The 25,047-nt window shown below is 36.3% G+C and overlaps 1 protein-coding gene across 2 annotated transcripts in view; it reads left to right on the forward strand.

The window, feature by feature from the left end:
* The first annotated feature begins 2,399 nt into the window (after positions 1-2,399).
* SLC27A6 (solute carrier family 27 member 6) overlaps positions 2,400-25,047 on the forward strand; it is a 40,663-nt gene continuing 18,015 nt past the window's right edge. For both annotated transcript variants that reach the window (XM_030969405.1, XM_030969406.1), the window contains exons 1-4: positions 2,400-3,429; positions 11,276-11,482; positions 13,565-13,723; positions 14,763-14,887. In XM_030969405.1, the coding sequence (XP_030825265.1) occupies positions 2,916-3,429; positions 11,276-11,482; positions 13,565-13,723; positions 14,763-14,887 (1,005 nt within the window). In that variant the 5' untranslated portion in view covers positions 2,400-2,915. The remainder of the gene's footprint in view (positions 3,430-11,275; positions 11,483-13,564; positions 13,724-14,762; positions 14,888-25,047) is intronic.

Consider the following 25,047-nt stretch of genomic DNA (forward strand, 5'->3'; position numbering starts at 1 on the left):
TTTGGTACAGGGAAATGCTTTGTCTAACCACATTAAAAAAATACTTCCACATATGAATTCCGCCAGTAGAAAATTAAGCTCCTTTATATTTCACTATTGGGTCATAGCATACTCTCATGCATCAAAATGTTTTCTGTTGAGGCGAAATTGAGCAGAATAATTACAGTGTACTAAATAATTCAGGGCTCAGTGGTTTGTCTCTGGTGCGAGTTTACGTGTCCTACATAACGTCAAAAGTAAATTAGATTCCAGCTCATGACACTTAACCAGAAGTTGATGAACAGGTAATTTCTTGCCATGTCTTTTGGGGTTTTATTTAGTTAAAAAAAAAATCACTACACTTAAAGTATGAGAATTTTCTAGGGTTTTTTTGAGTTAACCTTTGGAATAGTTCTAAGGTTTCTTCATAATATGGATGTACCACTTGCAAGTACGTGTTATGCTAGTAATTTTATCCTCATAAGATGCTTTTTTCTCCAACCATTTTTTCCAAAACTTATTCAATGGATATGGCAACTTATGTTCTCTTAACTGTTCATGTGTTACATTCAACAACCCATGCATGCAGATAATTGCATGCAGATGAAAAAAACTACTTCACTGCTGATTTGAAGTACTTAACAAGGAAAAAAAAATAATTTGAGCCACTAAAATTCTATGCTGTTTACTTAAAAAAACTCCACCAAACAAATGTACATGTATTTCCATGGGATTAAGAACCAAAGCTACAGAGAACAAAAATATTGAAGGTGAATTTAACTAATTCCTAACCCACCTGGTGCTGGACCAGCTACCATTTCACTTAGCACGGAATAGAAACTGCAGATCCTTGTGTCTTAATCTGTAGTTGCTTGTGTAACCATCAAATCGTGGGACTAACAGGGCCTTAAGGTGTAAGGTTAGGCACGTGGCTTGACTAAATAACCAAGTTTGGGAACATTGTAAGAGATTAATCCAATATCCCAAAGGAATTGTGGCACAGGCAGGGTTTGAATCCAATTCCAGCATGGCTTCACCTGAGTTACGTGACTTTTCCATTGCCAATTGATATTTCTTGGCATGTCTTACCCATTTTTACAACAGATCAGAAAATTAATGGAAAATTTATGCATTTGAGAATTTTCCTGTCTCCCTTCAGGAGGATATAATAAGAAAGTTATTGCTCATGTTTACAAGAAACTTGGATGCTGAGTAAAGAGGATTGATATAATTTCTATGTAGAAGTAATAGAAAAAGGGACAATTCAGAGAACACAAACCTACAATTTTGCTTTGAAACTGTGTATTTCAGAAAGACCAGAGTCTTTATGTTAAGGTCTTGCTCATCATTTCAGTTCTTCGGGATTAGCAGCACTGATAACATCCAAGATAAAAAATTCTTCCTCTCTGTTCATGTGACATGTGGTGAGATACTAGTCATTAGTCACTTTAGTAAATACAATGTTGCGTGGCTGATTTTTAGCTCACAGCATAGTGTATTTAAAATATATCTCTCTTATCCACAGCCCATTCTGTATTTATTTTATTTTTGTGCTCTATCAATTACCTATTGCTTTTCCTCTCACTCTCATCCATACGCCAAGAGCTTTTCATTGACCTGAACTGCTGTGCCTCCTGCTTTCTTTCTGCCTTCTTCAAAGCAATCTTTGCAAACAAGAGTATCTGACAACCTCTATCTTCCTTCAAATCAAGACGTAAGTATGCATCTTCCTTATGAGTCACGGCCTTTCCCCTTATTCATTATTTATGCACATTTCTGTAGCAGTTAACAACAGCCCAACTCCAGTCAAATAACTACTGTAACTTTTTGTATGTTAAGTGCAAATTAATGCAGCATTTAATCTGCCTACTAGTTACTTTGAAGGAATTTTAAATACTGGCCCTTTAAGTTATCTCCACCTAAGAAAAGTAAACTAGAAGTCTGTATTCTCACAGAATGTCCTTCTGGAAGAAGTGATTCTGAAATCAGCTGAACACCAAAATATTTCTTTCTTCCTGTAAATTTACACCTAGCTGGGACAGAACATACACATCCACTGCACTTTGCAAGTAAGGAGCACTACGGTATCAATAAAAACCTCTCAGGCTGCTCACAGCATCGCCTTTAAAGAGGCATGAAATCTACTCATAATCTAGTTCTGCGCTATTTAATTTGCTTGAATTTGTTTTCAATGCATGTCCAGTCAGCGTTCTTATAACAGACCTGTGTCTGTTCTTAATCTAATCAGATCTTGATCTTAGTGGTAAGCGAGAACAAAACAGAGAGAGTTGGGAACACAACTCAACTCTTGAGACGCCTGCTCCCCTCCGCTCCTGCGGGGCCAGGCCTGAGGGCGGGACGGGCTCGGGGGACCGGCGGGTCCGGGCTCTGTGGGGCGGGGCGGGAGCGGCCGGCGGGAGCCACCTGCCCCCAGCGCCTCCCTCCGCCCTACCGGGGCCGCGCCCACAGCCCGCGAGGCTTCCTGCGCCACCGCCTTCCCCGGGAGCCGGCCCCGGGCTGCGGCCGCCGGCAGGGGTGAGCGGGAGATCGCGCCTTATGCAACCGGCTCAGGGAGCGGCCGCCGCCCTGTCGCCGGCAGCAGCAGCGGCAGCAGCGGCAGCAGCAGCCCGGTGCTGTGCGTGAGTCCTGGGGCCGAGGGGGGAGAAGGTGTCCGGCCTCAGCCGTGCACGAGCGGCGCAGGCACTCCCGCCTCGCTCCCGCCGGGCCGTCCCGCAGGTGCGGCGAGGCTGAGGCGGGCGGGGGCTCCGGCCGTGCCGTGCCGTGCCGTCGGAGCTCCCTGTCTCCCTCGCTCCTGAGCCGTGTTGGCCCGGGCGTCCCGCTGTGGAGGAGGTGAGGGTGGGAAGAGCCTCAGTCCGTGCCGGCCTTCGCCTCCGTGCCCTGCCCGGCCGTGTGCCCGGCGGCCCGGCTGCGGGGAGATGCGTGGCTGGGACGACCTTTACCCGCTCCCAGTGCCGCCCTCCTGGGTACCGGGGGCTGCTGTAGGGATTCTTTCCTTGCACTTCATCCAGAAACTCCTTTTCCCCTACTTCTGGGCCGACCTGAGATACCTGCTCAAAGTGTTGACCTATGGGGCGAGAATGGAGATGTACCGGCTGCAAGGGAGGGTTGTCACCGTCCTGGACAAGTTTGTGAAGCTGGCGGAGAAGCAGCCCCACAAACCATTCATCATCTACGAAGGGACCGTTCACACCTACAGAGATGTGGACCGGAGGAGTAACCGGATAGCACAGGTCTTCCTGCAGCACGAGGCTCTGAAGAAGGGGGACACGGTGGCCTTGCTGATGGGGAACGAGCCAGACTTCATCCATGTGTGGTTTGGACTGGCTAAGTTGGGCTGCGTGGTGGCATTCCTCAACTTCAATGTCCGCTTCAGATCTCTCCTGCACTGTGTCAGTAGCTGTGAGCCCAAGATACTGGTTGTGGGAGCAGGTAGGGTATACTCCTCATTCCTACACCCAAAGCTTTTAATGTCACATCTCCCACATACCTGGCCCTCCAGATCGTTTATTGGAAACATGATTTAGAAATGTTCACAGAATGAAAGAAACACTGAGCTGGAGGGGGCTTCAAGATGTTATAAAGCTTCAGCCTCTCAGGCAGAATCAATTATATCCAGGCTTTGTGAACATCCATTTAACCTTTTATTAAAAAATGTGTGTTACAAGAGAGTTCTCCACATCTGAGTACAGCCTGTTCTAAGTGTTTAGTGATGTCAGTAAAAGTGTCTCTGAAAGCATTAAAATTACCTATTAATTTTCCATTACTTCTCAAACAGTCAAATTTAATCTTACTTAAGTTATGTACTTTATTCTCTTGTACCACCTGCCCATCCTTCTACTGATCAAACACACTGCAAAACTGGAAGGTCTAAACTTGGACTGTACAGCCTCTGCTGTTCAATTGTTTGCAGAGGTACGACAGTTTTGCAAGAATAAAATTTTGGGAGCAGAGTACATAGGAGGTTGATTCATAATAACAAATTTACTGTTGGTGTTGGATTGTAGATGAAATTGCTGTGTTTGAATAGGTGGTGTGTGTGGTGCAACTTTCTGGAGTATTAAATTTGTATTAAATGCTTCAAAAGAACTTAAAATCTTGTTGTAGGCATCCTGCTCATTGTATGTTCAAATTGGGCTTAATTAGATAGATGTATATACTGAAGACAGATCCAAAACATAAACTTGCCAAAACTCATTTATGATGAAGTGAAAGTAAACCTGCAAGGCTCAAAGACCACACAGAAGCTTGACACTTGATTGGAAGAAAATATAACTAAATATTGCATATTATTTGTCCCATATTGTCCCTTCTCTTTAAAAGTATTTTAAGTCTCCTTTGCCTTTTTTCTGTTGCACACCTTCTTGCTTTACTGCTATTATACAAGTTGTGAGGTTTTACACCCATGACACCTAAATGATAGAATTTTCTTCCATCTGATATCTACTGTTATAAAGCTGTGTTTTCAAAAACACATTTAAGATTTTTCCCTTACATATTTTTAAGTTACAGATATTCTGATTCTATATGGTTTCCTAGTTTAAGATGTTCGGTAATTAAAACAAGCCAATGAAAACAAAGCCAATTTAAATATAATCCACATACATGATAACAAGGGTTCTGAACTGACAGCTTTTCATTTTGCTTTCTTACTTAATTAAAAAAAAATCTTGTTTGGTTCCCTTCTTATGAATATGTTCTTTTGAGTGTATGGATTGAGGAAGGGAATTAATGTTCAGGAACTTTCTGCTCATTGACTGTGGAAAGGGAGAAACTTTGTATCAGAGCTTGCATCTAAGAGAAGTTTTTATTTAAGTTAGAGGTAACTAATGGATGAAAAAAGCATTTGCAGAGCAGCGCTGGGAACTGTGTTTCTCTGCTCTTCATTTGCTACCAGCAGCTGATAGTGAGAGCAACTGTGTTGAACTAGGTTCTTCTGGGATTCTGCCTCTGCTCACAAGAGCTGTGTGCAGACAGCTGATACAACACAAATACCAACAAATTAGTCTCTCAGCTGGTATTTTACATTTTGGACTTCTTACTTTATTAATGGCTTTTAGTTTCTGCTGCAAGTCTGCTGGTCCCATGAGCCTTCAGGACTTAGAGGCTCTCTTTTATTTTTATCTGTGAAAGAAGTTAAAGTTGCTGTGTCCTCAGCTGTTGACCATATAATACAGGAGCCTCTCCAAAGGAGTCTAGGTTTGGCAATTGAAAGTTTATACACAGACCAGTGGCTGTGAGGCCTAACTCATATCACTCTTGAAAGAAACATATTGAACCTAATTGTTGTAGATAATAATTTCCCCCTAATGTTTATAAAATTTCAGAGCAATGTTTAACACCGGGATTACACAGTCAGCTACATAATTCTTAGAGATCTATTAAACATCTTTTCATCCAATGTTATTGTGAGTATCAAGGGATTCTTCCTCATCAATAAACATGAGTTGTTAATTTTCCTCTTGTGGCATCATTTTCACAGAACTGTGGATACTTTTAATGTGGTATATATTTTTTTCAAAGCATTTACACTACAACCAGTCCACTTGTTGTCTAATATTTGTCATTGCCATAGACAGGCATCATGTCTGGCAATTGAGACTATTTTTTTAAAATCAGAGAATAGTATGTAATGGCAGTATTTCTGGATAGTGGAATTATTTTAAAACTATGTAGGTTTTTCACCCTACACAAAGAAATGCAGGTTAACTTAGCAATTCTATTTCTTGCAATAGTTGGAAACTGTATCTTCAGTGTTTTGGATGACCTTTGGTCTTATTCATAGACTGCAGCACGGGAGAAATTATCCCCTTAACAATTAGACTCCCTGTGTTCAGCAAGACCAAATTTGCTCTTGAAATTCCTGTCTGTTATAGCACATTAAAACAGGAACCTATGTACAGGTTCTGCTGTTATATCTTACTGTATATCTAGTTACTATTAAGGTTTCATTTATGCTGAAGGGAAACTCCAGCTGCTGCCTGAAACAATTCTCACTGATGAGAGTTTATGGCAAAATCTTCCTTGCTCAGACTGTTGATGTAACCTCCTTTTGTGTGAGATGATTGCATCTTGAAGCTTTTTTGTACCTCATTTTCAAAAATGCTTTTATTTCTTACAAATGTGATACCTCCATACAATTAGGTTTGATATTATTTATGGTTGCATTGTCTTCCATACCTTGTTCCATTTTTCATGGTGCCTCTTGTATGGCACTCTTCATATTCCTTTTTTTACTCCTAACTTTTGTTGTGTGCCTGCATATTTGTCAGGCATTGTTGTTTGGTAAGTCCATCTAATTAGTATTATCTTTGCTTCAGCACTTGGAATCAGACTTTCTTCTGATCTGACAATTCTCTCATACTTGGATTGCTTTTTCTAACTTTAATTCAGAGTGTTTCAGTAGTATTTAAGTTTTGTGGATTTGATTTTGTCTTAATGTATTCTATGAACTCAGCAACTGAATGTTTTATTCTTAAGCCCCAGATATGTTATAAAAACTTCAAGGTTTCTTCCTCTTGTTGGTTTCCTATATGAAATGGCTATCTCTGAAAGTGTGGGGGTTTTCCCTATGACACTGCTGCTCTTTTAATTAATTTAGTGCAATCAAGTAAATTTTTTTGTCTTCTTGTCCAGACTCTGGCTAAAAGGCAAATATGGATTCTATTATTTGCCAATATTTAGTCTTTGTGTTCCTTTCCATTTGCCTTTGTGTCAGAGAGACAGAGTTTTTTTACTTTAACTTCTCTCATTTGTCTGCTATGTTCCCAGAATATTTAGCTCTTGCTTTAATTTGTTCCTTAACCTTTTCACACTTCCATTCCCAGAAACATTTTCTCCCACCACTCCCATTTTGGGGAATGTTTCTTGAAAGAGGTTCAAAAGCTAGAGTTTCAAACTGCATTTTTAATAAAACAGTAGTTAACTAACTTTTATGTCAATGAGGAGCTTGTAAAAGAGAAAGAAAGAAACTGTATGCTCTTCTCTTTCAAAAGCTGTTCATTCTTACTATGCCTTATCAGACTATGCCACCCTTAGTTGTTTAAATAAGCTGCTGGTTAAACAGAGGCGGTAAGGCACTGCTTAAAATGAAGACATCTTTTAAGGTGTTATGTCCTTTTTGGTGAATATTTCTATTGATCGAAGAATTGCTTGAGGAAGGGATTACATTGCATCTGTTCTATCATTGTATCTATAGCAGTATCTACATCAGCGATACTACTAAACAACACATACAGTTTAGTGAACCACCAGACATGCACAAATGGAATTTATTTGCCAGGGTATCTCTAGTCTGTTCCTACTGGGAAGAGTTCAGCCCAGAGTAGGACATCCCAGATTGCCATCATGACTTCTCTTGCCAGGATTCAACTGTTAAAGGATTGCTTTCTAAACTCCATGAGATTGATTTACATCAGTCCTGATAACAAAGGCTATTAAGGGAGTGTACATGCTGCATGGACACGTGTGGGCAGCCTGCTCTATGTGGCTCTGCTTGAGCAGGGAGATCGGACTGAGGTGACCTCCAGAGGCTCCTTCTATTCACAGCCATCTTGTGATTGTGCAATTCTGTGCAGAGGTATATCTCCCAGCTGTATTGCATTTTTCTGGCTAGAAGTTTTTACTCTTGAGGCACTAGCAGCGCTTTCTGCTGCTGCTACTGAGTGTATTCTGAGCTAGACAGAAGCGTGTCTAAATCCTGGAGAAAGACAGTAAGCAAAGTATTTTTTGAATTTGTAAATTAAAGTCATTTGATGTTACATACAAGTAGAAGTCTCATCTGTCATGTTAGTCACTGAATGAAAAAAAAGAATGGATTGTATTGAAACAACCTTTTCTTATTCATTTGGAATAAAAAGCTATTTAGACCTAAACATTTAGTAGAAGATGACCATGGAAGACACCTGCTCTGTTAGACACCATATCTCTATGATCACTTGCTCTTACTCTAGTCTGTGTCTTGTCCCAGATGGTCTTTGAGGGGAAAAAAGAGCTGACCGTGATTTGCAAAGTGGATTATATTTTGTTACCCTTACTGCCTTCAGTGGCCCTTCAAGACACTAGCACTGATCCTGAGCTACAGCTGACTTTTCTACTATTATTACTTTGTGAGAAGCCGTGCTGAGTCACCTGGGGGATCAAGTACAAGTAACAATTACTTTCTGAGGCCAGACAGTGTGGAGAAGAGTCTGGACTTGATATAACTTCCTGAACATATCAGCCAGGGTACACATCAAAGTTATGTAAGAACCATTTCTTGGAGTTTTCTTTCTGAGTAACTTTCTGTTCAGTACAAACTGATCTCATAATCTAATGTATTCCTTTCATCAGCGTGGGACTGTGTCCTTGCCAACAGCCTGCATGATCTCTCTGCTAGAAAATAACATAAAAAACCTTTGTGCAACTAGAAGCCTGGGACAGTAGTTCAAAACATATTTTCCTTGCTTTCTCAAAAGATGTAACTGAGTTATGTATTCATGTGAATATAAAGTAACACTTTCACAAACTTTTACTGAATAATGCTTTAAAAGTAAGACGAGAAAAAAAGCAAACAAAAGCAGAAAAACATATCCGTCCTGATCAATTCCAGATATTTTTTCCCAGTAGGAGCCAAATAATTAGCAAATGGCAAACATTTGTATACAAGCAATGTAAACAGCACAGATGGAACTTGCCAAATTCTGTATGAGGAGATATTTCTCCCAAAACAAGTAACCCAAAATCTGAATATACTTTTGTAGTGTAAAGAGTAAATAAGTGTTATTTGAGTAAAACTCTGAGTTTAAATAGTAGAATTGCTTTACTGTAATTGCTTTTCTATATGAAGTGCCCATACAAGGTACCTCTAGAAATATACAAATATAGCTCTCCCAAGAGGGCTGTGCCTTCCTGACAGGTGGAAAAGATGATATGTAAAGACTAGACAGCCCTACACAATGTCTGGCACAGAAGTTTTCTGTTTGGGGAACAAAATGTTAATTGACCATCATTAGAATTATTATTTGGAAATATGTTAGTACAACTGAGAGTCATCTCGAAAAACACACCATCTCATGTGTGTTCCAGAAGTAACTTTCAGTTTCTGGCACTTTGAATACAGCTGTTTTAACTCACCTTTTTTTATTCAGGATATATTTTATTGTTTCTGCTGTTCTGTGCTATCTACTGAGAAGTTTCTTTCATGATAACTTTTAATTACAAACTGTTCATGTATTGTTCCAAGTACTAGATTCCTGAGCACAGAAGAAAAACTATGCTGTGTAATCATTTTAATTGTTCAATAGCAGTAAAAAGCTCCAGAGCCACTGGTTTTAAGAGTGAGTGTTTGGAGAAAAAATTAAGAGTGTGTATGTTTGATATGATGATTAATCTTAACTATTTTGGGTAGATATGTTTTCGTCTACAAAAAGGGAACAGTGTCCTCATGTTATTTTTGAAACTTAAATGAGTATGTCTGCAGGGTTGAAATTAATAGTTCCTAGCTTTCTTCCTTTGCTGCACAAAAACGGGGAATGAAGAAAAAGAAGAGGCAAATCCTCTTCTTTTTGACAGATTTGCATTGTAGATGAAGCTAGTGCATTAATAAAGAATGGTGGAGAATCTGTATTCTCTACTACTTTTGAAAACAGAAATAGAACTCCAGCTACTTGCAACACCTCTGTTTCTTTTGCTAGGTTCTACACAAGCTATCCTTAGTATATTTGAGAGACATATATGCATAATAGGAAGAAAAAATCAGTATGAGAAGGTAATATGTACATAGTTATTCCATCACGCTTGGTTTATTAATACGTGTTAGAAAATAGTACAGCTGTATTTTTCTATTTATTGCTCAAAAATATGCCATAATTCCATAATACCACAGCTAGACAGAATTAATATGCCAATGAACCTTGACATTCATGGCATCAGGTTTCCTGTGGTTAATACTACCATTCTTGACGTTAGTTTTTGTTCAAATTTTTTCACTCTGTTGCTCTCTATAGTGGGACTGTACACCAGTGATTCAAACAGCATCTTTCAGATTTAAAATTATTTGAGTGATTTCTTCCTGAAATCATTCTGCAGTACTAGAAGTTAGAAAACAAAGTTTTTAATGTTACGCTACGTCAGATCTATTTGCTAAATGTTCATAAATATATAAAACTTGTACTCTGTAGGCTTTAGGTTTGTAAAACATGTTTAGTTGATGATAGTAGGTTGTATATCTGTAATAGCAATTATATGTTATTAATTAAAATAACTACATCAGTCTGTCATTATTAAAGCAGCTTTCTAAAAGATTAAAAATCTTCAGTTGTTTTGGCATAAAATTTATGCATATGGTATCCATATTTAATATTTGTGAAGTGAATTTGGAGTTGACATCAGGATTTCAAATGCTGGCTCTGGCAATGCCTCATTGTGAGGTTCTGGGTGAGTCATGTCAACTTTGTTTATTCAAAGTTTATTCAACTTTATTTATTATAAGAACTGAGATAATAAAATAAATTTATACCCACAGGTATATTTGTAAGATTAATTACTTAGACTGAGATGTATCAAAGCCTTAAGGTGTGAATGAGTTCTACTGGAAACAGTATTGTTCCTATTCTTGGTATGTTTCCTGGATTAGTACTTTAATGACTGTGCAGTCTTCTGAGAAAGTGACATTGTAAAACTGCTTCAAAATATAAATACCAAATAGGTTATTTAAGGATTATATTTTCTATATATTTTCTTTTTTATTTACTCTGGGAACTTCTCTCATTGTTTCTTCCCTGATAAACCAACAAAATAGAACTTAGTTAAACTGCTGTTTCTTTTTAAATTAGTCACTTCTGTGCTTTTGAAAAAAAATTAGTTCTCAATAGGAGATTGCTGTTGAGGGCATCTGAGGAAACCTGTAATTATCAGTTATGCATATATCTGCCTCCATGGATTTCTTCAAGATTTATTTGAAGTTGAAACATAACCACATTTCATTCTGGTCTTAACAATGACTAAAGGTTACCTAAAATCATATGGACAATAGGAGCTAGTAGTCAAGGCTCACAAGTTTGCCTTGAGAGCTAGTTGACCATTCTACTATGGGATGGGATCAGCGGTATTTTTAGCTTATTATGTCTTGTTTTCAGTGGATTTTCATTCTAGTTCATTGTTATTTTATTGAATCTATATCCAGGGAGGTGACTTGCATTTCTCTTCTGTTATAAAAAGTAAAACTTTAAGAGAAAAAATATTCTCTAGCTTTGTGTAGGCATAATGGAAATAACATTATTTCATGTTAATTTTTAAGATTTGCTTGGGACGTTGGAAGAAATTCTTCCTAAACTTCAAAAAGATGTTAGTGTTTGGATAATGGCCAAGGACTCCACGTTTCCAAATGTGCATACCCTTTTAGATAAAATAGAAGCCGCATCTGAAGACCCTGTTCCAGTTAATCGATGCTCTGCCAACAGCCTCAAGTCAGCTGTTTTATATATATTTACATCAGGAACAACAGGTACAGATCTTCTAAAGAGTCCATGTTTTCCTTCAGCTTTCATCTAGAAACTTGATTTTTCTGAAACTCTGGTATCTCAATAGCAAAGTGTCATGTTTCTCATCTAGAAGCATTACTACAGAAAACAGCCCATATTGTGTTTCTCTTCAGTGGTTTGTGGGTTTCTCTTCTTTATTTTTTCCTGCCACATTGTACAAATACTATGAGAGGCTTTACCTCTTATTACTTCACAGCTCAGGTGTTTATAAAACATTGCTTTTTTGGTCAGTTTACAGTCATAATAGATAGTATTTTGTAACCACATAACACTACCTAGCTAAAGTTATTAAGATTTTTACCTAGAACTTAAAAAATTATCTTGAAACACACAACTAGACATTTGTTTCTTTCATTAAGTCATGTTTTATGCAGGTCACTGTAGAGACAGAAAATAGGATTAAGTTACTAGCCTTTTAGTTTAGAAACAGATGTCTGAATTGTGCTCCAGCAGCTAAGAAGCTAAGACTTAAAAAAACCCTGATCACTGACATGAAAGGCAGCATTGTTTTTAAGCTGAGTGGATTGGCATTCTCATTCAATTGAACACAACAGTTTTAGCCACATGAAGATTGAAAATACTTATGTGGTTGGAGACTTTGTTCCTTCATACAAGTAATAATTTAATTTATTTGCTTCAGGTTCTCAAGAAAAATTAGGAGATAAGAACATCAGTCTCCAATAAGTTAGGAAGTTGTAAATATTATCAAGAGACGAGGTTTTATTTGTAATTCTACGAATAAAAATGTACTAAAGCTTGCTTGTTAAGAGTTGGGAGTTAAATTAGCTAAAAAAAAATTACAGAATTATCCAGGTGGGATGATTTTGTTCTTACAATTAGACTAAGAGTGTCTGTGTGAAGTCTCAAGTTACAGTTATGTAGAATTTAAAATATTTTTGAAACTTTGTATGAAATATATGAATTTACATTGAATTTCTATTATGTACTATGTAAATAAAATCATAAGGTTTGTGTAGTATGAAGAATATGGAATAACTAATATTGAGTCACTGAACATTTTCACATGTTTTGACTGATAGTCTTAGTTAAAACAAAGGAGTATTTTGCACAGTCTGTAGTAATCTCTCTGTAAAGGGAGAAGTAAAAACTCGAGACTGTAGAAAACTTCTTGCTATAAGCAATTTATTGGCAACCTAGGCATATTCCATTTTCACTTAAGTGTAGAAAAGTGGAATAGCCTGGAGAGTAGCTCAGCTCTCCACAGATTATACTTCCAGCTCTAGCTAAGTCTTCAATGAACAATAGCTTTGCAAGAATAGGTGAGAAAACTTTATGAATCGTTATATTTTTTGAAGCATTGAACTGTTCTCACTGGTCATCATTAGCCTGACTCAGCCTGAAATTTGTGTGTGTTTGAGAACACATATATTATGCAAGATCACATCCCCTACTCAGATTAATAGGTACCAGAGTAGTACCACAAGAAGCTCTTGCCTGTGAGCCTGCATGTTGCGGAAGAGAAGTGCTGTGCTGAACTTGAAGAAACTCTTTCAGAAGAACCTAACTAATGTGGTCTTCTCACAGATTTTTTATTTTTTGTTAATTCGTCACAGACTTCGTAGAGCTCTAAACAAATAGATATATGATTCTTAGATAAGCACCCACTGTATGACCTACTCCATGTAGATCCCATACCTTTCTTATTTACCTTACAATCACTATGACTCTTGCCTGAACAAGATCTGGTGTGATGCCTCTTTATGTTAAAAGAAGTCCATATCTACAGTACATTTTTATGTAATTTGCTAGCAGCAAACCAGTGAGTTTCTTCATGTTTCCACTTATTTAAATGAATGTGACATCAAACTAAATAGCAAAGAGATGAGGTTACAAACAGGCTAATCTTTATGTGTACATAAACATGCAATATTGTATTAAATAGCCAATTGTCTATTTATGGCCATCTAAAAAGATGGTTGACAATTTGATTACAGAAGTAAAAATTGACTGTTTTATGATTTTAGAGACTTCATACAGATTCCCTTTAAGAAACGCTTTAATGCATTATTTTCATTTTATTACAGGTCTTCCAAAGGCAGCAGTTATTAGTCATTTGCAGATTCTTAAAGGAGCTGCTGGACTGTGGGCTTTTGGTGCTACTTCAGAAGACATCATTTATATAACTCTGCCCCTTTATCACAGTGCAGCTTCTCTTCTTGGCATTGGTGGATGCATTCAGCTGGGTAAGGCTTGTTTGCTTTTGTTGTTAATAGAGAATTAATTATTCTAAAAATGTCTAAAACATGCTTAGGTCCACTACCCCTAGGGAGGCTACTGCTTTGCTCAAATTCAGTGAGTAGTCTTTTTTGGAATAGCTGTTTATTTTGGGGAGAGGGGATGTTTTGTACTAACAAGTGATCTCTACAAGCTCTCTTTGTGGTGAAGAATTAGTTATCATAATTTGCATCACAAATGTTTTGACTTCTTCATATTTTAGGTCAAAAGGAGGTTAAGGACGTATACAGTATTCTGGCAGTGTGTATGGTGCATTAGTATATGTACAACTAAGCATTGTACAGTAGAATAGAATTAAAATGTATGTGATGAACTTAAAATATTGACAAATACATTGACTACCACAGACTGTGCAAGCTTTTTCATGTATTTTTAAATTCCTTAGCTTTTTATCCGTTTGATTTGTGTACTGTTTTAACACTGGCAATAAATCAGATGTATTACTGAGACAATATAGGTGTCCTCAATGGCTCTTTTATGAAAGATTTATTTGCAATTCCATGGCAAATACTTTGTTTCCTCATGCGTCAAGTTCAAGTCAGAGCAAGGGAAAGATCATTGTATTATGGGTTAATAATACAATCTGAATCTGCATTAATGAATACTTTCTTGAGAAATAAGGCTTCAGTGATACTCACACGATTTACTAAACAGCCTGAAACTTCTGGGTATTTTCAGTTAAATGCTTGAGCACAAGAGTTCAGGTTAAACTCTTAAAATATGTTACAACGCCAACAGCATTGTAAGAAGAGAAACTGACTTGTTTTTAAGCTCTGATCTATTACATTGCTGTCTCAGCTAGGAGGCTGATTTCCTCTGCCTTCTTTGCCTACCAGGTTTGAACACGTCTTCAAATAAAACAGCTTAAATACGGCATAGTTCTCTGAGCAAGGCTGTCTAAGTTCCTCAGATGATCTGTTTTATAGCTAAGCTGCCTGCCACATGGAGCAATTGCCTAATTTCATTTTCCCCACTGTTTCCATAAAGGTGCAACCTGTGTGTTAAAAAAGAAGTTCTCAGCTAGTCAGTTTTGGAACGACTGCAGAAGGTACAATGTGACTGTCATCCAGTACATTGGAGAACTCTGCCGTTACCTTTGCAATCAGCCAGTGGTAAGTGTAATCAAAGTCAGGCCTATTTGTCTGTCAGTACATTTATTTTTCTTCATGTGGGTATGCTAAAAGGGAAATTAAACCGTATTGGGCATGTACTTCTGTCCTTCCTTTTATGTGAGGTTCTGCAAATATGTGGTGATATGTAGATGCTTAATAAAAATAATGGCTTGAATCATGGAGATACACTAAAATTGTAAGGAACAATTATAAGGAACAATTTTGACACTAAAAACTGATTCAGTATCATTTGTGATAAAGTACTGTTTCATGGAATTTTGCAAGGTAAATTCAAAAAACCAGGAGTACTTTTCAATGCCTCTTCTGAATTTTCAGAACTCTTTTCTTGGCACCTGTGTGTGTCAGAGGTCTCACGTTTTGTACACTATGTTTTAGCACTGTTTTGTTTTGTGAAATGTGCATATTCTGAGACCATCTAAATAATATTTTTAAACTTAGAAGGGGCTTGGTCTAGGTTAGCAGCTTTTGGTTCAAAGTGAACCATTTGCTTTTTTTTCCAATTATAGAAGTATTCTAGCAGAACAAATATTTAGCAGAACAGAAAGAGTTCTGTGAAAATATACAAAAGTTGGATGCAGTGCAGCTGTTATCTCTTTGAAAAGCCTCCCTTTGTCACTATCATAATTTCATTTTGTTATTTAAAAAAAATAATCAGTGGTTTATTTCCTTTTCAGTGAATTTTATTAAAATGACTCATCTGTTAGAAAAAGGTACCAGTAACTCAAAGTATTTAATTTGAAAATTATTAACATCATCCTTAAGCAGCATTCTAAAATAAGAGAATGCAAATCAGTCTTGTTTTCCAGCAGAATAATAATTTGCATTAATATTGGTGTTGCTGAGCAAAGAATGGAAAAGGTCATTGGATTGCTTTTCCCTGAGGAAAATTTTCAAAAGTGTATTTAAGCAATGTAGTTGTGGTCATGGATCCAACTGCTCTGTCCATGTGTGCCTCAGTAAAGTAGAAGTTCTTGAACTAAAGGGAGTATGGATGATGGCCTGGTGAAGACCACTGGTGCTGATGAGAAACCAGAATAGTAATACCTTCTCTGATTCTTTTTTGTGTGGTTTTTTTTTGGTTGTAGTTGTTTTTTGTTTTTGTTTTGGGGGGTTTTTTTGTGGGGGTTATGTCTTGGGATTTTGGGGTTTTTTTAATTTTTATTTGTTTGGGAGATTTTAACTTTCTAGTAAAATAAACAAAAACTTAGTTGATAACAAAAAATCAAGTTATAAACCATAAGAAAAAGTCAAGGCATTGGGGAGGCATAGTTTTTATAAATTGTGGAGTTTTTTGCTTCATTGCAGGCTAACTTGATTTCCATAACGTCATTTCCCTTCTCACCAAAACTTCATAATTTCTGCTGTGTTTGCAATCTGGTTATTAATTATTCCCTTTTTCTATTCTCTCACTGTACAGGGAGAGCATGGCTTCTTTTCCCACTCCTTTTTTATGTTAAAGCACAAATTATAGATTAATATACTTAATTTCTGAAACAAACTCTTCTAATTTTCAATCTTTTCCAAACCACTGTGAAGTAAAAGCAATTTAAAATTGTGTAAATAAAGACATTTATACCATCCTTAACTATTTATATAGTGCATACAGTGGTTATACAATCATTAACTATTCATTAACCGTATAACTATTCTATTTGTTAATTTATGTGCATACTTTCTAGGAGCTGCCATATCTAAACTCTTTCTTCTGTGAGGCTACAGGGTTTTGTTTTGTTTTGTTTTTGCTTGCTTGCTAAGCCTCCTCAAGAAAAACTCAAATTATAAAACGAATCAGTTTGACAGCTAGGTACTTGAAGAAAAATATTAAATATCTGTCATGTTAAAACTGGAAGAGAAACATGCTCACACAAATAAGTGGAAGGTTTCAAAATATCTTATGCAATTTACTCTTCGTTTTCAAGTAAGCAAAATAATTGCCTAAGTTGGATTCCCTATTTAAGTTTCATTAATGTAGAAGTACTTGGTACTCTAGCAGCATGAGAAAGATATGGCACATTTTAAAGTTCTGTTAGGATGTTATGTGGGCACTGTTTTGTGAGATTAGAGTGCTACAAAGCCCTCCTAATCAACCCAGATTAAATCCATAGCAATTACCTTATTTTCTTAATTAGTTTCTTTAACGCTAAACTTGAAATAAATGGTATATTGTTTACAGTTGGAGTCCATGCTGTGACCTTGAAGTTCATAAATTCTGAATTGAATTTTGGGCAAGTCTCTGTGGTAGCATATAGGCTCTTGGCTGAGCTTTCCCTATTGGTTTTGTCTTGTTTGATCATTCTGCCTCCCACTCACATCTGCAAAAGTTCTTGAAGACTTGCAGCAAATTTTTCTGAGGTTATTCTGTATCCAGTTTGGTTTAGTAATCTGTTGTCTGGAAAGAACATTTGTTAGAAAAGGAAGTTGTCTTTTTTCCTTAGGTACAAGTACAAAAAGGTCTGGCTTTATGTGATATTCATAGATTTTGCTGGATTTCCAAGTGAGTAATCCTCATGCCTGCCCTCTTCCAAACACTTCTTCTGCAGCATTTTGATTGTAGGAAAATACAATGACCAACATTGATGGCTAATAGCCATCAGTAGCTACAAAACAGATCCATCTGTAAGATATAAGCATGACTACTCCGTGAAGAAGAATATTCAGAAAATTGATAAACTGGTCTTGCTGGCTGACATTGCTCAAAGTCTCTATTAACAGTGATCTGAAAAACTACAAGAGTATGGCATAGCAGAGCTCTCTGTATTGCCTCTTAGCAAAAGCCTTGGAAATGCTTCTCTACTAATCTGTGGATATATTTTCCTTAGACACTTGCAGCTAATTTAAATTTTAGCATCAGAACTGTAAACGAAACCTTCCAAAGGCAGTTGCAGATTTATTTCAAATTTGGCGTAATGATCTATTTAATAATGCATTGTATCCTGAAGCTTTTGGAAAGATGGAAATGGTAATTGTAATGCAGCATCTCTTTCCTGCTTTTCTGTAAAGACGACCTGCATCCTGAAAAGTGTTACAAACAGAGGTTAGAAATCAGTGTCCGTAACCATTATGTCATGTTTTCTACTTTTGTAAGCTGTGATGCAGTATGACAATATTTGTATTAATTATGATATCTTGCATGAAATAGGTAAGCTCTCTATTAAAACCAGAGCTCACTTCTGCTTCTACTCAGAGTCTGTGTCACAAATAATTGTATCATTGCTTACAATTTCCCATTTAATATATGTCCTGTTTTATGTCCACTTAATATTGAGACAGTGTTATCCTCTGGCACAGGTAATTTTTCTTATTTTCTTGGGGTTACCTAAGTGTATAAGACCAGGCTTATCAGCTTTCAGATTTTGTTTTGTTAAGCTGAGGCACGACAGTCTCTCTACTAGATACAGTTTGGCCATGGGTTCTTTGGATAGGATTAAGCTCTCTGAAATTACTTCAGAGAAGATGCTTAGGATTTATTGTGTTAAAACTCTTCTGTGTGAGAACAATAGTAGTGTAGGTGAAAACAAGGAATTCTGTGCTACTGGGATAAGAAAACAGAATGAATATTTATTTCCCTGCAGCTGACTAAAGGGTTGTGGAAAGTGATGTAAGGATGGGGTTTATGTAGTTGGATAGCACTGTCTCTCACCAAGAAGCAGTTTTCCTTAAAGGAAGGGAATTTAATGGTCACATAAGCAATAAGAAATTAGTCACTAGGCACTTTTCTAAAATGTAGGTTTTACTTGTAATCACATTTTATTTCCCATTAAAGTTTAGTTCAATTTATGCTTGGTACTGGAAATTGTTCTTTCTGATATCCTTAAAATGTGGAGTGGAAATGTGTTAAGCCCCTTTCAGGTTTTTGACATAAATATTTTATTGAATATCCTAAACCAGTGATGTGACAGTTGCAAACAGCCACATCTGTACCTTCCATGGGAAGGCTTCTAAGAATCTCTACATGTCATTAAAATTTAATTTATAGGGGTGAATTTTGCAATTTGTTTATTCTTGTAGCGATCTATCCTGTAAAAAAAAAACTGAAACCATCTGCACGTGTCATAACATATCATTCTTAATCCAAGTATTTCTTACTGCAGTACCAGCAGTGCCTAAAATAAAATTGAACATTGTTTGTACATACTGTTAGGGAAAATATAACTTTTAGACTAAGAACATATCCAGCACATCTTAAATTAAAACTTAGAAAAGGCCATGAGATTTGGAAGCTTGTATTTTTTTCTGTCTAGACTCTATCATTTGACCTTGTAAAGAACAGACTGTATGTCACAGCAAACATCTTGTTTTCAACTGCCATAATACAACAAGAGTATTATTTTTGAAAAATGGCTTTAAAACAGATTATAAACCCACCTATTTTTCTTACTGTCTTCTGATACTTACAGATACTGGTATACATCTCTTGGTGCCCACAGATGATCCTGTGTCTGTTTTCTCATCCTCCCCAGTAATAATGGTGAAAGGTTTTGAGGTGTTCTTTGTGGAAAATTGTTTCTGTGATGTCTTAGGAAGCACTAGTTTTTTACATACAAGCAGCACTGAAGGCTAGTTAGAACATCAACTACTGATTGTAGCATGGTGGATCATGACCTAAGAGGTCATACAACTTGACCAATTTCTCTCCTTCCAGTTTTTCCTAGACTTGTCTTTTGGGTTAAACAAGTGGAGTCATGCAAAAATGTGCTTATATTAAAGCCTGGAAATCACAGCCATGCTTTCACAAAGGGAAGCTTCATATTGCTCACAGAATAGTGTGTGTAACATGCACCACAAGAAATAATCTGTATGCGCTTTAATTCTCTGAACTGACCTTTGAAAAGTTTTGTGTGATTTGTTTTGACTGGTGTGCTCCTGGGACAATCACCAAAAATACAATTATCTGCTTCATATTACTGGGTGAAACACAGACAAAAGTGACTTTTTTTTTGTGTTTCTGAGGAGATGGGAATACAATTAAACAAAACATGTCCTCTTTGAAGAGCTAATTGAAGAAAGCTTCTTCTAGAATATAATTCTAATAGATTATCAGGAGATTGATTATTAAAAATGGGGTGAGAATGAGCTACATTAAATAGTAAGCAACCAGTTTCTGAACTAAAAATATATCCTTTTCCTACTTTTATTGTCCTTTCTTATGGTGCATCTCTTCACACACTTCCTGTTCTCTTTCATTTGTATTTTTAAATTTGAGTATGTGTTTTGCTCAAAAAATCTAGTTGCAATTTATAATTAGGTATTACTAAATAATGAACATGAATGTGCATCTTGAAAAATATATCTGTAATAGTAGAGTATCTCTGATCTTACAGTCTAATAAACTACCTGATGCCCCTTTTTCAGGGCTAATGTATCAATAGAGGAACTGGTGACTGTGTTGTTACATACAGACCATGTAAATACTTGAATGCAAACCCTGTGTCATCTGTCTTATCATATTTTATATTTAACAGATGTTTGCATTCTCAGGCCCTGAGATTGCTCTCAGTTTCATCAAGGCCATGATACAGAGAAAAATTCATGCTTCCTTTCCTTGAATTATCTTTGCTTCTCCCCATTTGGATATTCTTTATGCAGAAATAACAAAAGAAGGGCAATGAACTTGTTTTCTTGTGTTTGTTTTAAGCAGCTGCTTTAAATGCAGCACATTTTTATGTAGCTACAATCATGAATAGTTCCTGCATCAGTTAGTGTACTGCTGATAACACTCCAAGAGGCATTTACCAACAGCTTAATCACATAGATAGTCCAAGTCATTTATTGAGAGCACTTAAGGAGAAAAGACTGCTGGATGAAAAATCCCAGGAATGTGGTGTTTAATGTAGTAAGGCAGATCTTGACTTGTCAGTTAGTTAATATATGTGAGAAACAAGCATGCGAGATGGAGACATATTGTGTCAAACTGATTTATGATGTGTGCAGATGTTTGGTACACAGTTCAAAGATCTTGGCAGAATGAATGGAAAAAAAGTTCCAGGTGTATGGTAAGAACTATTCTTTCATATTAATGCATTGATGTCAATTAAAAAGGTATTGAAAAAATGCTTCACCTTTATTGTTAGAAATAAGTGGATGTAAACTGAACCCCCATTTTATTTAAGAATCAATCTGAATTAAGAAAATAAAATCAAAGTGCAGGAAAATAAATAGACATTTTTGGAAACATTGGGAAGATGTTACAACATTCTGTTGGTCTAAAATCTCTTGTCCTAACTATCTGTGGAGAGCTATTAGTAAATTCAGAAACGCAAATCATAATTTAATTGTCAGAGGACATGCAATTTGAACTTATTTGTGGTAGGCGATCAGGGTAAGGCACAGAGTCCTTTTTAAAAGAGATTTTGTGAGGAAATACAGCTTTTAGCGTAGGAGGTGTTAATTTGGTACAGTGTTTTTGCAGTGGGCTAAGAATATGCATGCACACAATTGCTGCATACCAACTGTTGCAGGGCAGCTGACTGACATGCCACAGCTTGATCAGGTGTCAAGAATGGCACAGGGATAACAGAGCTTTTCTGCTGGAGGAGAGAGAGATGTATTGGGCGACTCCTTGGAATTCCTTCTACTCCTTTAACTTTATTTATTGTACCAAAGGTAAAAGAAATGCCATCTGAAAATGGCAGAAGCTCAAAGCCTATGTGGTCTAGTCAGTTTAAAGTATGAATTTCTGCATCTTTATTTTATTTCTTTTTTCATTAGGACATTCTAAGTATTCATCATTCAACCATGTTTTTGTAAATTGGTTGAATTATCATCTCTTTTCCTTCCCTTCTCCTGCTTGCAGGATTTGATTTACTCTATAAATATTCAGCCCCCATGCCCATGGATACCAACATGCCTGTCCTAAGAGCTGGGCTTCAGCAGTGATCTGAACAATTATATATGTGACGATGTTTGATGTTAAAAACAGGTGACAGATGTTAGAATGGCTAACTCTGTTTTATTTACTGTGGGTCACTTTACACTGGAAGTTAGTTACACATAAAGCTAGCATGAACTAATGTCATATATAAGTTATGAAAAAGATAAAAATAGATAAAATATTTCTATATTAATTTACTCACATGTAAAACTAATGTGAGTAAAACTCACTGCTTGAAGTTTCCCAAATTTTAATAATTTTCTTCATAGTTATTAAACCTGCTGAGAGATGAAATTGCATATAATTTTCATTCTTACAGTTGAAAGACTGCTAAATTCATGACAGTTTTCATGTCTTCACCAGAAAGCCCTGCAGTACTCTTCAGGGAATCTTGCATTGACAGATAGGTACACCTATGGCGGGGCTGACTAAATCACAAATATGGCAGTTGCAGCAATGCAATCTAACAGTGGATCTACCTTAGTTGTGAAGAAGTCAATTACTCCTCTACCTTTTAAGAAATCTGCTTTCTATGAGCAGTTTTTGATAACATCATACACCTTCTTTGTATTTTTGCAAAAAGCCTGACTGCTGTGGCAGCATCCCTTCTTAAAGTGAAGTTGTTTTACATTGTATTGTTGATGATGATAGGTGTTAACATTGCAAGCAAAGTGGGATGATGTAGTCCTCTTTTGCACTGGAGAAACAACTTTCTGCTCTATTAATATAAAAAAGCCAAAGTAATGTGAGGAACCAACATTACTGCACTTTTAAATGATATGGTATTTGTTCTTTCCGGAAAAAATCCCAAACACTATAATCCATGTAGGCCACTGTCTTCTGGTTCATCCTACAAGATGAACTAGACTAGGAAAAAACCTATCTTTTCAGCAAACAGCTATCGATACTTTTGTTTTTCTTAAAGTAAAAACAGTGGAAGGAAAGTTTTTTTACTAGCTTGGTGTCTAGAGGTTTTGAATGTTCCTAGCCTGATGAAAGACTCAACTACTGTGTGTATATATATGCATATGTTTGTCTTTTCTGTTCATTATGGAACAAAGAATTTCCTTGAAAATATCTCTTGAGCTATTTTTTGTATCTTAGCAGAGGCAGTGGATTTGAATAATTCAGTGGCATCAGCAAGAGATAATTGCAGTTTGGCTATGGACACATTTCAGTTTCACATTTCATTTCAGTTTAGCATTGAAATTGCAAGGAAAATAACCCACTTTGAATTTTATGTTGAGCTGACAGAAATATTCTAAAAATGGTGAACAATTTTGTGGAGGAAGAAAAAAAAACATTAAAAGCTTTCCTGATTAAGTTCAAAGTAACACTGAAACATTTTAGCGTAAAAAAAATCATTGTTCTTCATTGACAATATAATGAATTTTAATATATAATATAACAGATGTTATTATTTCAAGTATGTAAAAACCTACACTGTTGCATTGTGATACTGTGTCTGAAGTTGAAGAAACAAACCACGGTAAAAATTACATCTGTGGGCAATTTTTGGATACTTTGTTCCAGGCTACATCCATGTCAGATTTTAGTGTTGTGTAATGCAGCACTTGTTAATAATGATTTAGCATTAATTCAGTGAAGTATGCGCTTATGTGTTTAGAAATTACTTTCACATCTAAAGATAGAAGAGAAAAAGCAGGAATTGAGTTCTTGTAGAAACAGAATTGTTAGAGACCAGGGGAGGCTGGTGAATGATGTAGTTTTGAGGTAAAATTGCAGGATTATGCCTCAGATTGTAATCTGCTGACACCTACCTGCATCTAGTGAAATAGGTACTTACCTTGCTGAATTATTTCAGCAACAGAACTTACTTTGCAGAAGGAAGACTCTAAAGATGAATGAGTACATTTTTATCTTTTTGTGAGTTACTGGTTTTGAAGAAGGAAGAAAACATAGTGGTCTTTATGATTTTTAAAATTCCATTGTGTTTGCAATTTTTTGTTACAGTAGGAAGAATTCACATGCTCATGAAAAATCTAATTTGTCCAAGACATAAGCCTTGGAGGAACACTGCTGTCTATCTATTCAGTTGATGCTTTACTGGTTTTGATATCCAAATTGTTTAAAAGATTCCTGTTTCACTCTTCACAAAAATAATTTGCTGTGATTTTATATGAGACGAAAGGTGTTCAGATGGATTTTTACTATAAAGCCATAACTAATTCATACTGGTTTGATGGGGGGTGGGGAGGGGCATAATAGAAAGGTAGAAAATAGAAACTCTCTGTTTTCTATAGTATATGTATGAATGCTTGAAAAGAATGTGAACATGTGCAGATGTGTGTATTTGTATATAGAGAGGTGTTTGCATACATATATGGGAGTGTAGGTAGATAGAGGTGTATAGACACAGTTGCAGTGGCAGAGTGCCATGCAGTTCTGAAAGTATATGGTAACAAACTGTACCTATGTTTATTTTGAGCTCTCTCACTTCTAGAGCATTTTGTATTGCAACTTGAAATGATCAAAAAGGGAGTCATAGTTTAAAATAGGTGAAATTAAAAGAAAATAAACCCAAACAAATCCAAACAGTATAGATGTTTTGCCTTCTGGTACTTTAGCTTAAATATGATTGTTTTCTAAAGGTGGTCCAGGCAATCTCAATGTTTGGGAATGTATAAATAAAATTAGAACATCTTACTGAATTGGATACATACTATTGTGTTTGTTATGGTAAACATGGGACCTGACAACAGGAAAGACTCAAGATCACTAAGAAATAATGTATTCCAGTAACAGTGAACAAAACTTTGAGAGTCCTAATATTGAAAAAATTACGGAAGATGACTCATATGCAATATGTGGGAAGGAACATATTTTACAAGTGTGTGAAATCTGATTGTTTCTTCATAATCAGTCTGAAGACAGAAGAAAGTAACTATTCATCTCTTCTGACTTTAATCCCATGACAGAAATAATTCCCGTCTTTCTCTGTTCTTCCCAATTTTTTAATTCCTCTGGGGAGAACTTTAAAATATGGACATGTTTATATAAATCATTGTAGTAATTTTTTCAGGAAATAATGTTTGTTCAACAAGATAATAGGTTTTAGATTGCAGCTTACTGCTTTGCAGCTGTCCACCAGCTATGCCATCTTTCTTTAACTTCTTGAGTTATGTTTTCTTCTTTTTTTTTTTTTTACTGGATGTATTCTGAAGAAGATACATTTTTCCTGCCATGTATGCGCCAATCAAATGCAGTTATCAGTATACTATACTTTAATTTTTTCCCTTTTTTTAAC

This window comes from Camarhynchus parvulus, chromosome Z (genome assembly GCF_901933205.1).
Source record: "Camarhynchus parvulus chromosome Z, STF_HiC, whole genome shotgun sequence".
Taxonomy (NCBI): Eukaryota; Metazoa; Chordata; class Aves; order Passeriformes; family Thraupidae; genus Camarhynchus; species Camarhynchus parvulus.